Source organism: Mesoplodon densirostris, chromosome 8 (assembly GCF_025265405.1).
Source record: "Mesoplodon densirostris isolate mMesDen1 chromosome 8, mMesDen1 primary haplotype, whole genome shotgun sequence".
NCBI lineage: Eukaryota > Metazoa > Chordata > Mammalia > Artiodactyla > Ziphiidae > Mesoplodon > Mesoplodon densirostris.
Genome location: NC_082668.1, coordinates 36,260,397 through 36,277,134, shown reverse-complemented (window position 1 = coordinate 36,277,134; position 16,738 = coordinate 36,260,397). Strand labels below are relative to the sequence as shown.

At 42.4% G+C, this 16,738-nt stretch overlaps 1 protein-coding gene across 4 annotated transcripts in view; it reads left to right on the top strand.

Moving 5' to 3' along the window:
- Positions 1-16,738, top strand: part of SPATS2L (spermatogenesis associated serine rich 2 like) — a 177,172-nt gene that overhangs the window by 136,185 nt on the left and 24,249 nt on the right. For 3 of the 4 annotated variants that reach the window (XM_060107040.1, XM_060107039.1, XM_060107041.1), the window contains 2 exons: positions 3,470-3,676; positions 5,029-5,164. In XM_060107040.1, coding sequence (XP_059963023.1) covers positions 3,470-3,676; positions 5,029-5,164 — 343 coding nt within the window. The remainder of the gene's footprint in view (positions 1-3,469; positions 3,677-5,028; positions 5,165-16,738) is intronic. The other variant, XM_060107042.1, reaches the window with a different exon arrangement.

Here is a 16,738-nt window from a genome sequence, read left to right as displayed (position 1 = left end):
TTCAGGCATCCATTCAGTATTCATCATGTACTCACAAGGCACCAAGCATGTAATGATGAACAAGATAATACATCACTGTCTCCACTTTTCTCATGTAGAAATTGCAGAGGATATTTTAAGTTTGCATTAAAATCAATACTCTCTTAGTCTAGAGAGACCAGCAATCTCGTGCTTCTTTTGGTGTATATTAGTGCTTTTCAATAGAAATGTAATGTGAGCTATATATGTAATTTAAAATTTTCTAGTAGACACATTAAAAAAAAGAAGCTGGTGAATTAAATTGAATAATATATCTTACCTAACAACATACCCAAAATCATTTTGACATGTGATCAATATTTTTTTAATTATCAAAGGAATATTTTTAACTCTTCTTTTTTTGTACTGAGTCTTCAAATTTCAGTGTGTAATTTACACTTACAGCCAACTTGATTCAGACAAGCCATATTTCGAGTGTTCAATAGCCACATGTGGCTAGGGGCTACCTTAATGGACAGTGATATGAAACAACTCCAAGTCAACTATAGTCTATTGAAGTTTACAAGTGGATTCCAGAAAGGTAGAAGACTGATGGTGCTTCTAGCCCATAATGTTAGAGGAAAATCACTGTATCCAGGAAAGAACTCTTGTTATTCTGTTGCTAGAAATATCTGGATTTGTGGTCAAGATGAACCTACTTCTATTATGATTCTATAACTCTCCACCAATTTTCATCTGAAAGAGTCCTAGAGTTTTACTATATCTGGAGACAGATCTGTATAACAGGTGTGAAAATATATCCAAGTAGTCTTTGAGAATTCAGATCTTTCCAGCATTCAATGACCTCACTAATGAGACAGCTTTTCAGGACCTGAAAAGATACTACTACTCAAATTTCTCAATAAATAGTTTTTGGATGAATGATGAAATGAACCAGTAGCCCACATATCAGTTCTCTGATACACAAACAAAATATTTTCAGCTCTAGGTTAATGAGCCCAAGCTCATTTGCATGCTTGTCTTCATTTAAAATGTTTTGCATTCAACAGAATAATATTTTCCTCTGTTCTAAGGTCTTTATTTCCACTAGGCTATAATAGAAATCCCCTTATTTTCAAGAATAACAGTAATTTACTATACTATGTACAATGAGCTGTATTTTAGATTCTCAATTTATAATATTTCATCAAGCCTGAATCTCAGCTATGATTTAGAGAGGGAGTGAGGTGGAACCAGCCTATACTTAATTACTTTTAACAAAACATTTATAGATTCATCAAAAAATTAGTTTTTCGAGACTTCCCTGATGGTCCAGTGGTTAAGGCTGCACGCTTCCACTGCGGGGGGGGCGGGGCGCAGCTTCAATCCCTGGTCAGGGAACTAAGATCCCACATGCCACGGGGCATGCCCCCACCCCCAAAAATTAGTTTTTCATCTTTCACAATAGAGTTTCTCCTGGTGGGTGGTACTACCTAGGTACCACCCATCTCCATCCCAACAGAAATACCTAGGAAGTTGAATCCTGGATCTACTTCTTTTTTTTTTTTTTTTTTTTTTTTTTTTTGCGGTATGCGGGCCTCTCACTGTTGTGGCCTCCCCCGTTGCGGAGCACAGGCTCCGGACGCGCAGGCTCCGGACGCGCAGGCTCAGCGGCCATGGCTCACGGGCCCAGCCGCCCCGCGGCACATGGGATCCTCCCAGACCGGGGCACGAACCCGTATCCCCTGCATCGGCAGGCGGACTCTCAACCACTTGCGCCACCAGGGAGGCCCTGGATCTACTTCTGAATCGAAATCTCTGGAGGTGGTGTTGGGGAATTTGCATTTGCAGTAAGTACTAGGGGAAAAACTCATGCACACTAAAGTTTGACAACTACTGCTCTACAGGGAAGTTCCAAACTTTATTATAACTAAAGATAAAATTGTATACTACCATTTAAATCTGTTTTATTACTGGAGGAAATGATGTTTTCAGTACTTATTTACTTTGTTCACCACCTGGGCTGAACATTTCATTGGATGCTATAATTTCCCTTTAAGTAAAATTTAAAGGGCACTCAGTATTCAGCCCATAAAAACGTATGCTGTGCCTTTTTGATATATAGGTAGTAAATGATGGATTCAACTAAAGTCAAATTTACCCATCATAAATGGGCAAATGTCTAAAATCAAATTGACAGGGACCAGATCGTATTCTTTTGTACCTTCCAAGTGTAGTCGCTGTAATGTTTGTGACAGTGTCAGGAAAGGTATTCTTTGCTTCTTGTTTTTCTCCTATGAAATCATTTGAAGAGGACTTTAATTCAGTCACAATTCTACAGATAGCTATTGACCTAGACACAAGTACTGGAGCTTCAAAAACGAATATGATTTTAGCACCTGCCTTCAAGTGCGTCATAGCCTCTGCAAGGAAGGGACAGACATGGAAACCCTGTGTTAGAGTATAATGCACGAAGTTTTTACAAGGCACCACGGAGTAGAGAGAAGTGAGGCAGGGTGACTGTCTGAAAGGGGGCTGGGTGTCGCAGAGATGATGTTGTGCTCTGTTTGGGTATAAGCTGCAGTTGGCCAGAGAAGTGCAGTCATTCCTACAGGGTCACCCAGACATTGGGAAGATCAGAATGTGCCAAACCTGCCCTCTTTCCACTACCCCCAGCTTTCTCTAAGAACCTGACCTGCAAAAGCATGCCGGCTTGCCCTTTTCTCACACCCAAAGCTCTCTCTGGTTGTGAGTAAGATGTTAATGGTGATACATTTCCTTTTCAGGCCACTAAGGTGCCATTTAATTCACTCCAGCAATAACTAAATCGGAACCTACCTTTAAAAGACGCTGAAAGCAATGCGCTGCTTAATTTATTGCCACATCTGTTAAAGCTCCAGAGAGAATCTGACTCCCTAGATTTTAAATATAGTTGAGTTACTGTGATGATGTTTCCTGATTTAATCCTTCCATAAATTAGATGAAATGATCATAGAACCTGTTGTCACTGCATCCTTGCCCTATCTCCAGTCACTCTTCTGCCTTCATTAATTCTGAATAAAATACCACAAGACATTGATGTAGCACTTGGAGATGGGAGGGCTATGTTTTTATTGCCTCAATATGAAATCATACTTAAAGACGCCTAAGCCTTTACTGAATGGGGGAAAACAAACTGTTCACCTCATGTAAAGCTCCTAATGACCTTCCTGGGTGGTTATGGGTGAGGAAACTAAGGCTCAGAGATAAGTGGCTCGCCTGGGGGTCACTCTGCAAGTAATTACTGGAGCCAAAACACCCACCCAGGTCTTGTAACTCCAAGTACAAGGTTCTTTCCAGTATACCCTTTCATCTCCTGGGGCATCTATTAAAACAGTTTCTTGACTGTTTGCAGTGAAGGGTACTATTGCCAACATGTAAACAAAAACAAAAATCGCGGCATCCCCCATCACTTTATCATCAGTGTTTTTAGTTTATCACTTCACAGTCATTATTTGGTGTTTTCTTACAGAAGGCAACAGACCACTGCAACAGAAACTATCCTTAGATGGGAACCCCAAACCTATACATGGAACACCAGAGGGGTCAGATGGCCTACACTGGTCAGCTGAGCAGCCTTGTAACCCAAGCAAGCCTAAGGCAAAAACTTCTCCTGTTAAGTCCAATGCCCCTGCAGCTCATCTTGAAATAAAGCCAGATGAGTTGGCAAAGAAAAGAGGTAAAGTGATTTCTTTTGCACAAATGATTCAACATATTTTGTACACACAGAGGAGTACCCGAATGACAGAACTTTCCAAAAGATGCTGCTTAGTGAAGAGAGATACACATGAAACTGCATTTCTTTCTGTGAGCCACATAGATTGAAAGCCAGATGTGATTCCCTCACTGTTAATTAAAGGTCTTGAATGTCTAAGTGGAATTATATCCCCTTTTTCTGCCCCTCTGTGGCCGTTCTTCTCTTTGTAGGCATGGATAAATTTGCACCACAAATACTTTCTCCCCTTACATCCTATAAAGCAAATGTTAATGCAGGAGCTCTTTTAGCAATGTGAAGGCTGAATGTTTCCCCAATATGTGAGTTTGTAAGTGCTGAACTTGCACTGAATGAAGATGAGTTTAGAGGCTGCTGTGTCTTCTTCTGATATGACCTTCCTCACGTAAATTCAGTTCTGTGTTAGGACTTGCAGACAATATACACTGAAAGAGAGTTTTATATTTGACACATTATATTTTTATCACTTTTTGAGCTTTGATATACTTTACACATAACTGGTATGAACAATGAAAGGGGCTAAATCACTTCCTTTCTGATTGCCAGAAGATTAAATAATACTCTTCTCATTCAGCCTCAGTTGCATCTGATTTCCTTGGCTTGGGTTTGATTATACCTTCTCGCTTTTCTTGAGAGAGATTTCTTTCTTCTAAGAAACATGCCCTTGTTGGGATAAGTACAATTTGCCTGTTTGCTCTGCACTGTCTGTAAACCCTAGTGACAGTTTCAGGAAATCAGGCAAGATTGGCACCCACAGAGCTGCTTTAAGTGCTGCTGCTATAATTACAGGCCTGGCTCAGGACTGCTGGGGCCAGAGCCAGGTACCTGGCAGCGATGCTCTGTCCTCTCTCTAGCCCATTTGTACCTCTCCCAACCTCTCTGTCATTCTCCTCTTCCAAAAGCCCCGCTGGCTTTAAACTACGCAGAGTGGTGTCTCTCGAGAGAGCCGGCAGCACAAATGGTCTTTAGACAAATCAGAGTCTAAGAAACTACAGTTTGCAATAGAACATAATGATCAGAGCCTTTTTCCAGAGGGCAGAGGAGACACATGTGCCCCAAATGGCCCATCCAGAGAGCCCACTGGTGAGATCCCAGCGGTCCCAGGGCCACACAACCACCCAGTCTGGGTTATAAACATCCTCTTAAAGGAACTTTGTTTTCCATTGAAAAACAAGAGACAAATCTCTCTCTTTTTATTGGAAGGGGGTGAGTTAGTTGCTTTTGTTGTTGTTGTTTAGCTCAAAAATAAAAAAATTAAGTGCTCGCTTTAACATGCTTTCTCTTGACATTAATTTTAGGCCCAAATATTGAGAAATCGGTGAAGGATTTGCAACGCTGCACTGTGTCTCTAACTAGATATCGCGTCATGATCAAGGAGGAAGTGGATAGTTCAGTGAAGAAGATCAAAGCTGCCTTTGCTGAATTACACAACTGGTGAGTAATTTGACTTAGAAACTATGAATTTATGGCACTTCAGCTATTCCTATAGGTAAAGACATCAGATGGAAAATGTTGTTTATTTAATCCATAAACATCACAGAACAACACTTCAGCAGATTTTCTTAAGCCCTGCAGACAGGTGCATATATCTTGAGAATAAAAAAGAAGAGAAAATGTTGGAATAAAGAGAAACCTGATAGACATAATTCATTGGAGGTTGAAGTTGGCCCAAAAGTATATGAATGATGTAGAACGCAACCTCAACAAAGAACAAAACATGAAAAATGATATTTTTGACAGATCTTTGGAAGGTTAACATCATGAATGCTACTCAGAAGAAAATACTTTCCAGCCTGATATCATCATAAAATAAGAAAAACTCCCTTAACAAAACTGAGAAACATCTTACGTAAGCTTAGTGATAGAACCCCATTCTTGGGTATCTTTAAGACTGGAATTAAGAAATGGTACACCAGTGTGGTTTTGGTCCTGCCCTGCCCTGCTCTGCAACAGATTTTGATGGAAGACATTTCTTTCAGCCCTATGCTTTTGCTCATGTCCACAACTGGAATGAAATACCTCTTAGTAAAAAGTTTAAGTTATTATCAGCAGAAAAGTGTTACCAGTGTATCCATCAGGACGCTTTCACTTTCAAGTGACAGAAACTCAAGTCACACTAGTTAATGAGAAAAGAGGATTTACTGACTGATGTACATGAAAATTCCAGGAGATTCCTTTAGGCAAATTTGGTTCTAAGCCCAATATGTTATCAGGATTCAATTTTTCTGTCTCTGCCTCCTTTCCTCTTTCAATGTCTCCCACAATCTCCTGGTTCTGCTTATTCTTGGCTTCATTCTTAGGTACTGACTCCATGTAGCAGCCAAGATGACACGCTGGCAGCTCCAAGCTTACATAATCTTTAGCCCCTGTGATCTGAGAGAGGGCTTCATTTCCAGTAGTTCCAACAAAAAGTCCAAAAGGCCTAATTCCCATTGGCCGGGTTGGGTCATGTATCTGTCAATAAACCTGTCCCTGTGGCTAGAGGGACGGAGTTTTCCCACTAGCCAGGCCGGAGTCATGTGCCTACCACAGAGTTAGTGGTGGGGGGAGCCCCACCTGAACTCCATGAAGTGAGACTTGAAGAGCCATGGTTCCCGGAAGGAAACATGGTGTTAAAGAAGAAAATATAGAACAAAGAAAACACATGTCCGCAATGCCCAGGCTCACATAACATGTTCCCTATATTGGCGTCCTGTGATTCTAGAATTTGATCACATCTTCCGCATATTCTTCCCATTCTAAGTCGTTTCCTTGACACTGATGTGCTTTTTTGCTAATTGTAGAGTTGCGTAAAACTAAGGATTACGCCGAGCGCTAGCCTAATCTAAAAATTCTTGAACTTTAAACCATCTGCTACATATAATGTGAGATTCCAAGAGTGCATAGACACCAGGGACTTGAAAGAAAGCCTCTCCTTCAGTTATTCAGTGAGGAATCATTTACCCTCCACCCCGTCACACCGTCTCAACCTTCGTGGAACCCTTCTCTGTTTGATCAGATTATAACCTCACTAATTGTTCAAAGCAAACTCCGAGAATACGTTTGAAAGTACTTGGAGAAGGTAAAGATGCTATACAAATAAAAGGTGTTATTATTATCATCATCATCATTGGTTTTTAAATTTTACAGTTATATGACTTTTACAGTTTATCCTTAAGCTACCCTAATATATAAAAGCACACTCAACATCCAGGCCTGTTCTCGAGAGCCAGAGTCAGCCCACTTCACCTGTAAAGGGCCAGCTAGTAAAAATCTTGAGCTTTACGGGTGGTGAGGTCTGAGTGCGCCTACTCAGGCCTGCTGTGGTGGCGTGGAAGCAGCCAGAGATCATGCAGAGAGGCAGTGAGTCATCTCTGGCTCATGGGGGTCGTAGTTTGCCAGCCTCTGTCTGGAGGTATTAGTGAGCTGCTCACAGAAGACCACTCTGTCTTGTCCTTTTGTGTGGCGTTTTAGAATAAACTCTTCCTCTGAGGCCTCTGTATGATACCTTCCAACTGAGTGACTCACGCACTAATTGACAAAGTGTAGCAATGACCCCAAATTACCTCTCTCCTCCAGCTGCTCTGAATACTTTTCTTTTTTATTTTATTTTATTTCCTTAGTAAAATGAACATCACATGGCTCACGAGACTCTTGAGATTTAGAACAGAGTCTCTGAGCGCTTTACTCCTCAAGAGGTGGAAGTGTGAGGCCAGGAAGGTCAGCGCCCAGGGAAGTTGTGTATCTTGTCTCTGCTTGTAATTCATTTTGTGTTTTAAACTGATGGGAAGGATCACTTCTGAATGAGCCCTGCCAAGCAGTACGGCTGTTTAAAAGTCACCTACTTGACAGAATGGAACTTTTCCTCCAAACTGAAGAAGAAAAACTTTAGATCAACTATTTTCTATTGCTGCAAAACACTTGTTTTCTGACCTAACCCTTCATTAAAATGATCCCAAAATAATTACATAAATGCCAACTTAAAAATAAAACCACTTTTATCAACCATTTACATGCATTTATGCCAGAGGGAAAAACTTTGCCTCTGTTCCAATTAAGCCTGCAGCCCAGGCAACGGCGTGATGTGCTTGAATTAAGCCTCTCTCTAATTTTCTGAGGAGCAAAGGATGGATTTTAGGGGTTGTGGGGCTCTTGAGAAAGAGCGGGTCACGGAATCGAAGGAGGCAGCTTACATGCTTAAAAAATGAAGCTTTCCTAGTGGTGGTGAAATCACAAACTCTAGGCACCAGAGAGAATTTTGAATATAGCCCTATTCATTTAATAGAATGGAAACCTCAGGGTAACATCGTAAAGTATACCCAGATTTGGAGGATGTGGAGTCCTCTGGAGATTTCCAGAAAGAGTGCTGGTTCTGAGGCAGATGTTGACTCATCTGGTGCACAGGCGACAGGGAGGTGGCATACATCCCCCTGCAGGTTCTGCTCCCTTTCCTCGGGGCCATCCCATTCTCTCACCTAAGCACTCAATAGGCGGTGCGTGTAGTTTAGAAATATAGACACTCTTGGTAAAAGAATTCTCCACATTCACTTTGCTACCAAAGCACCAACTTCAGGAGGTGAATCCTGTGTGACTAAATTCCCCCCAGATCTCACTGGAATTCATGGGAATGGTGATTGTGTGAGGTTGGGAGAAAGCCCTTGTTTGCATATGCTCAGTACTGAGTGAGCGGATATCTGAGTGAAATGAAGGAAATGCTTGTCCTTCCCATCTGGCTGTGAAGAATATTTTGCTCAGTATGTTACTGAAGAAAACCATTAAGTAGCTAAATTATAATATCAGAGTTGGCACTTAACCAGGACACAGTTACACAGGGCCAAATGACCATTACATGACTCCTTCTCATTTTTCCAGAAAGAACTGGGGATTTAAGAGGGGAACAAAGATGACACAATGCCCTCACAGTATGTCTTCACAGAAAATAAATTTTGCAACATGAGCGTCTATGTGAAAAGTCACATCAGGAACTAACATGAAACAGCTGGTTTCTTTCCTATATGATTGGCCTCTACCACAACTGGAAAATATTCATCCTTTTGAATCATAGCTGCCAGGTTTAATTGCTTTGTGTGCAAACTAGTCTAGCTTCTCACCACAAATCTGTGTGTGTGCATGGCCAAGTTGATGTTGACGGCTTTAAATGAGCAATAAAACATTAAATTCAAAAAACATTGAGGAAGGAGAGTAATACTTGATAGTTTTTCCATATGCTGGGGGAGAAAGGGTTCCAAAATAGAGCTGTAAAAATTGCTAGGTGCTATTGTCAATTTAACATCTAATTAAAAGCACTCCTAAAGAAAACAGAAGATGGTAACAAGCCAGAGGGTTAGGGTGTGTACTGGGGTAATGGGGGCCCGAGGGGATAATATTTTTAGGCTGCTTTGCTTTCAAAAAGGAAAGGGACATCAGTCAAAGAAAGCATGCCTTCTGTGAAAAAAGGGGCCAGAAGTGTTCCTGGACCCGGTCGGTGTTTATTTTCTCTTGAAGCAGTGCCAGGAAATTAGAAGTGGGTCAGGAGTTTCCCAGCTCCCGGACCCTAAGCCCTCACCCAGCTCCCCCGACCCGAAGCCCTCCCCCACCTCCCCTTTCTCTGCCGACTTACCCTCCATCTTGGAGTTTCCTCCCTTCCAGCAAAGGCAGGTGAGCCTCCTACTGCCCCCTACAGGCTAGGGGCTCCCCACCGTGACCCCACTCACTACGCCATAGGACCTTGTAGCAGACTCCCTGTATCCTTTTCCTTTCCTTCCTTTTAACGACTGAAACTCGTTTTCGTGTAACTGGTAACCTCATCCTTTTGATGACCATGTGTCATCCGTCCCAAAGTGACAGATTTGCATGTAAACCAAAGTTGACAGTCTGTTGAGACTCTCCAGCAGCCAAAAGAATAACTCTAAAAGTGAGAATTGCAGGCTGAAGAAAAAGCAATTTTTTTTTTTTTCGGTACACGGGCCTCTCACTGTTGCGGCCTCTTTCGTTGCGGAGCACAGGCTCCAGACGCGCAGCCTTAGCGGCCATGGCTCATGGGTCCAGCCGCTCGGCGGCATGTGGGATCTTCCCGGACGGGGGCACGAACCCGTGTGCCCTGAGTCTACAAGCGGACTCTCAACCACTGCGCCACCAGGGAAGCCCAGAAAGAACGATTTTGAGATATCTTCTTCTGCATCCCTCAAATCCCACTCCAGAGGAGGGCTCTTTATCTTCTACTAAAGCCTTGTTGGTATCCAAGCAGAATCACACACAGACCACCAGATATCATTGCTGTGACATTTTAAATATTGTGTCTTTTTCTGGAATATAAACTCGAGAAGGCCTCCCAAAGAAGAAATTGCCAGTGGGGCTCTTGCATTTCAGAACAAGCCAAGCAGCAATCTGTCCCATATTCCCACTTTACTGCTCCTTGGGTACCCAAATAATATCAAATTCTTGGAGCATGCAGCCTTGGAACTACTTCAGTTTGAGTCCAAATAAGACCATTTTTCTTCACTTTTGCAGATTTATCACATAGGATTCTTTCTTTTTTGGTTGTTTCCTCCCTCCCCCCAAAATTCCCTAAACTTTTAGCTGCCTTTTTTTTTTTTTTAATACCTTGCTTTCCATACGATGCTAAAAACCTGGTTTTTCTGTGCTCTGGGTTTTTTGTTTGTTCTCTTTATAAGTAACTGAACACTGACTGAAAGATGATGTCTGTAAATGAATATGTACTTTTCTCCATACCAAAGTGTATGTGTCTGCACTGTAATTACACACTCTCAGAGCTCTGTGGTCATCCTTTGCCTCGCTACCACCCGGAGAGATGCTGATTTCACTGGGCATAAGTGAACCCAGAAAGAGGGTTTTTTTTTGTTTTTAAAGAACCCCAGGTGATTCTCTTGTGCATCTGTGGTTGAAAACCATGGACTGAGAATCCTGCAGAGGAGGTGATATGTCTGGGGCTAGAGCAGTGTTTGCAGCCAGATGAATTTGCCCCCCAGGAGACAGTTGGCATGTCTGGACATATTTGGGGTTATCACAGCTGTGGAGAGGTAGTGCTACCAGCATATAGTAGGCAGAGGCCAGGATGCCACTCCTTATCCTCGTATGCACGGGACAGCATCCCCCGCTCCACCACCACCCCCAGCAAAGAATGATCTGGTCCAAGGTATCAGTAAGGCTGAGAAAGCCTGGGTGAGAGGAAAGGGAGAGGAAGGTTGCACAGCCCTTCTGCGAGGTCTGCTGTACCTCCCTTTGCAACGCACCTGAGTGCCTCTCTGCCCCTCTCCCAGCCGCCCTCCTACCCACCACTGCAGACCCGAGGGAGGAAATTTCCTTCACATGCCCAGATCAGGCACATACCCCAGAACACAGCCATAGTGTCTTCTCTTTCCACATCAGTGCAGTCGCGAGATATTTTCCCCATACTTCCTGAAACATAAACCTTCTAGCTACACATTTTAAAGGTCAAATTACATTTTTGTTTCCTTAAGACAAGCAAAAACAATTACACTGGGCCTCCCTGGTGGCGCAAGTGGTTGAGAGTCCGCCTGCCGATGCAGGGGATACGGGTTCGTGCCCCGGTCTGGGAGGATCCCATATGCCGCGGAGCGGCTGGGCCCGTGAGCCATGGCCGCTGAGCCTGCGCGTCCGGAGCCTGCGCGTCCGGAGCCTGTGCTCCGCAACGGGGGAGGCCACAACAGTGAGAGGCCCGCATACCGCAAAAAAAAAAAAAAAAAAAAAAACCAATTACACTGAAGTGTAGAAAATTGAGGGCTTTGCTGCTTTGTCTATTTTTCATTATGGAATGCAAGTCAGTCCTTAGGAGAAAATGGAACAATTAAGAACTGAAGGCTGTAGCTGGTGACAGGCCATCACTTTCATTCACCATTCTGTCTCAACCTGAGTCTTTTTTCTCATTTTGCAATAAAACCGAATATCACAGTGGGGACTGGGATTAGGATGAAGATCTGAGGCATGTGAAGATAAATACAGTAGGGAATTGTTCCATTAAGTGTCTCTTTGGGGGATTATTATTTTCCTTGGGCTTTAGTCAAGCAGCAATACTACTTGGTGTTCCTGGCTATACATGGTATATATCCATCTACTCTGATGCCAGTGACATCTTCAGGTGCGCCTGCCCTTGTGCTATTTAAATTGAATGACAACAGAAGGTTTTTGTTTTTGATTTTGTTTTGGCTGTACTGTGCCACTTGCAAGATCTTAGTTCCCCGACCAGAGATAGAACCCGGGCCCCCTGCAGTGGAAGTGTGAAGTCCTAACCACTGGACCGCCAGGGAATTCCCAACAGAAGGTCTTTTTGCAATCTTATGGTGCGGTAGTGGTTGGGCAAATACTTGTTGACCATTGAATTACCCTCTCATAATTAGGAGAATATTGAAATTATGACAGTCTGTCTACTCTGATAGGTAAGTACCGGGAAAATATGCATTAGGTGAAACAGGTCCTAGAATCAGATCTGTGTCACAGAATAGGTGCTGTGAAAACAAGCAAATGGGGTTTTTGAGTTCAGTCACGTGTAGGGTGTGGGTGTAAGCATGAGTGATGAGTTGGGCCTCCTTTGTAAAACCACGTGGCTGAAACAGCAAGCATTCTGAGCATGCCCATGAGCATCGAGTGTCTGGAGCAGTGTGTTGGCCAGTAATAAAGTGATGCTTTTCTCTGTGCCGTTCAACAAGGGATGTTACCACCAGTAGGAGAGCTGACGTTAGGAACCTTTGCAGCCACTTAGTATTGTCATGTGATAACTTCACCAGGACTTCAGTTCCCTATTCCCACGTTGTATCAACAACGTGTTAAATGATTGCTAGATTTTGCCAGCTCCTTAGCCTATACACGAGACACAGGCAAAATCAAGAGTCTAACATTACACTTTTTTATGGTTTTTAAAAGAAATTTAATACAAGGTCTCTACGTCCTTCTGCTCTGGAAAGGAATACATACTTCCCATTGATCAAAACCTATTGCAAACAAAACTTTCTGACTAATCTCTTTTCTTCTCAACAGATGGTTTTTCTAAGTGCCCACCTGCTAGTGACTTGTACTGTACAGTAGAAATTAAACAAACCCATTCCTTCTCCCAACACCCAATATTGGAGATTATACCAGCATATTAAAAGAACACACATTATTGAGATGAACATCCACCTGCAAAGGATCAAGAGACAATAATAGAAGAGGCTAATAAATATAGTTATGCCTCAAGAGAGCCATAATGAGTTTTTGTCGCTGTCCTAGCCGACAAACTGCCCCAAATGGCTCTTTTTTCTTACTCTGCACCAGTCCAATAAACAGAAATCAGCTCCAGGAGCCATTCTGAAATCATGAAAAGGGTAAATACCTTATGCCAGGGAGGAACTCAAGGTCCCTGTGACTTTGGGTCTATGGCAAGTCCCCATGGTACAGGGCATTTCATATCTTGCCTTGTTTGTGACTATGTGTCATTCTAAATAGGGGTAGCTCGCTCTTTGGAGGAGAAAGCTTCTCTTTTCCTATTCTCTTTCCTCCCTGAGGTTTTTCTCTGCATTAGATGTTTCCCCAGGGCCACTGCAAGGACCTAGTGAATCAGTCGACATGAAGGAAAAGCAGGCTGATAAATACAGAAAGTACAGAACTGGCCTTTTCAATTTGGTGTAGTCCCCAGGAAACTAGCATAAATAGCGCCTTGTATTAATAGCTTTTCTGAGCTCCATGTGTGATTACCTCTATACGTCATGTCAGTGCTACACTTAGCCTTGGGAGACAGCTTTCCTTCACTGTAGCCTTCTTGCAGAGTACTAAACCCACAAGAAGAGCTGGAGGATAAGAAGTTGATTCTGATTTCAGCTTGAGATCTGAAAAGATTTCTGAATCTTTTCAGCAAATGAAGGCTACCCGTCAAACCAGCTTTGTAACATGCTCCTGAATAGGAATTGTTAGCTTTCATCATAGAACAGAAATATAAAAAGGAATTAACCAAATTGTTCTAACTACACAATCCCAGAAGGAAAGTATGTATCATTTGTGTGTGTGTTTTGAATTTATACAGTATAATCCGTTTTCACTGAGCAGAAAAGACAAATTTGTTCCTATACATTAGTAGAAATATAAATACATTATAGTTTGAAAAGTGGAATATCCTAGATCACAATTTCAGAGTGGATCTTGGAGCTTATTTCTATTTATTAGACTAGTACAGAGTGAGATTCTGTAGTCTCTTAGAGTGAGACCAAGGAGAAATTTGGGGCGATTTGTCAGCTAGGACAGCAACAAATCATACAAAAACTGTACCTGAAGCCAGTATAATAGAATAGCCAATTCCATATATGTATGTTACATTATCCTTCTAGTGATGGTGACCTTTGATTCTTAGTAGGCCATATTCGAACAAAAGTGACATTTTCCAAGGTTTATTAACAACATAATTAAGAGGTGTGGGGTGTAGACTTAGACAGAATAGGGTTTAAATCTCATCTCCACGTGTTCTAGCTCTGAATATGGTTGAGTTTCTTAACTTCTACTCAGCTACAAAACAGGTGTACGGCTGTCACTTTCTGGGGGTTTTGTGAAGATTCATGGACAAGATATGCACGTCTCAGATTATTCTAGAAAATCTCTTGCCTGGCCCATGATCGAAGTTCAATCTAGGCTGGTTCTCTTCTCTTCCAGATGAGCATTTAGTAAATGTCTTTCCCTCTCTACCAAGACACTGGGAGGAAGTTCATCTGTTCCACCTTTCTGTTTATTTGGTTATGCAGTAGATGCCAGCTGTAGGAGATGGCATTTCACCACAGCTTTTTGCTGTTGACGCCTGAAGAAGAGAGAAGTCAGGCAAAGGGACCCCGACTCTGAGTGGCCACAGTTGTCACCACATCAGCCCTCTTGCCCCTTTCCCGTCTTGCCATGCCTTCTCTCTACCTTCCCTTCCCCTCTCTTCATTCATCCACCCAGCAGAGCCCAGGAGCTAGTGGGTGAAGACAGAAACAAGTGTGTAATGCACGATGGCAAATCCTGCAATGGAGCTGGGAGTGGAGGAGGGGAAATCAACACTGGCTGGCTGGTTAGGGAAGGGTCCACCGCAGAGGTTACATTTGAGCTGGTCTTTGAAGGGAGACTAGTAATTTATCAGCCTGAGACAGGAGAAAGGATTCCATGTAGAAGAAACAACACAAGGAACCAGAAATAAGAGAGACCACGGTGTGCTCTAGGAGGAGTGCGTTCCCTGGGTCTCACTCCAGCAATAAATGAATTTTGAGCACATCCCTCTCAAACCAGAAAATTTATTTATAAATCATATATGTGTACTGTGGTTAATCTGTATACTAAAGATTAGGAAAGTCTACTTTTTAGAATAAAAAGTAAGTACATGGGACTTCCCTGGTGGTCCAGTGATTAAGGCTCCACGCTCCCAATGCAGGGGCACGGGTTCGATCCCTGGTCGGGGAACTAAGATCCCCCATGCCGCATGGCGCAGCCAAAAAAAAAAGTACATACAGTTTACTGTTTTCTTTGTTGCCCCCATTTGGGAAGCCACTGGCTAGGTCAGGTCCTAAAGAGGAGGGGTAGCAAGTGAGCCTGGAGATGCTGGCTGACGAGAGCCTTTTGGCCCAAACCGGGAAGTCCACATTCTCTCCCCTCCCCTCTTCACAGGAGAGGTAAGGAATTCAGGAGACCCCAGGAGGCCAGAGCAGTGGAGGCTAAGCCTGGCTGCCTTGGGTTGGAAGTGGGCCGGCATTTCTATGAATTTTTGTGCCACATCAGTCTCCTCTAGTTTCTGTTCCTGAGTTATTCAGGTTCAGTCACCATGATGGCTTCTGCACAGATGCCCCCCATCACCCAAAATTGGAGGGAAAGGCAACAGTGTTCAGAGTGGTTGGCTCTATTTTGGGTATGAAACAAAGAGAGATTTTGCCTTGTTTTATTTTGAAATTTGTTTTATTTTATCCTGCTTTCTACATTTCCCAGTTTTTTTTAATGAGCATGTAAAATGAAGTAAATGGACAAGAATGTTACTTCCTTCATTGGTACCCTTGTGCTATAACAACACCCACAGATAGAAGTGTGCTTTCTTTTCTTTATATGTAGTTTGGTTGTTTTTTATTTTTTTAAAAAGAGATGGTGGTAAGTCATATCACTTTTATAGCTATAGAAACTGACATACAGGTTAGTTACTTTCCCTCAATAGTGATCTCCATGGAAAGAAACAAAACTAAAAAGTAATCAGCAAAGATAAGAAATTACATTATTAAGCCAAATATATGTAAAATTCTAAATAGAGGTATACAAGGAATACAGATTTTTCAGGTGAACATGTGATGTTGTGGGAGTTGTAGAATTTGCAGGATTTTATAACTCTGATGTCATTTTTTAAATTCCAAGAAGAAAAAGGAATCCCTGTCTGTGTTTGTTTGTTTTTTCAATCAACTGTGTCATCTGTGAGGAACTCCAGGATTTTACAAGCATTGGGAGTTAGTCCTTATGCTACATTTGTTCGTGTCTCATTCCAGAAGCATACCTCGGACAGTGTGATGACATATTCATTAACAGTAATTTAAATCATTGTCGAATTCCAATATAAAATATGCAGACTAAGAGATATTAACATTAACAAATTATATTACCTCTGATTAAAGAAATAGAAAGAAAATGGGCTCAACCTGATTGGCAGATTGAGTGCACTGGCCACATTCACTGGCAGCCAGAGGGGTGTAACTCTGCTGTATATGTCAACAGTGATTCATGCTTAGAGGACACTCTGTCACCCTGAGAGTCATGATTACTAGGCAGCTTCAAAGAGTTGTGTCCCAACCCCAGCTGACAGGCTGTAGACATGTATGTTGGGTTTTATATGTTTATCACATAACGCTGTGGAATTCAAGAAATCTTTAGATCAATTTGTCAATCACTGCTGCACTCAGAAAAAGAATTCCAATTACAAGAAGAACGCAGGTTGTTGTGAAACCAAAATCCAAAAGTGTACAGAGTAGAAGGTAAGGGACCCAGGAATCCCAACAAAAAACATAAATACATGAGCATAGCCAG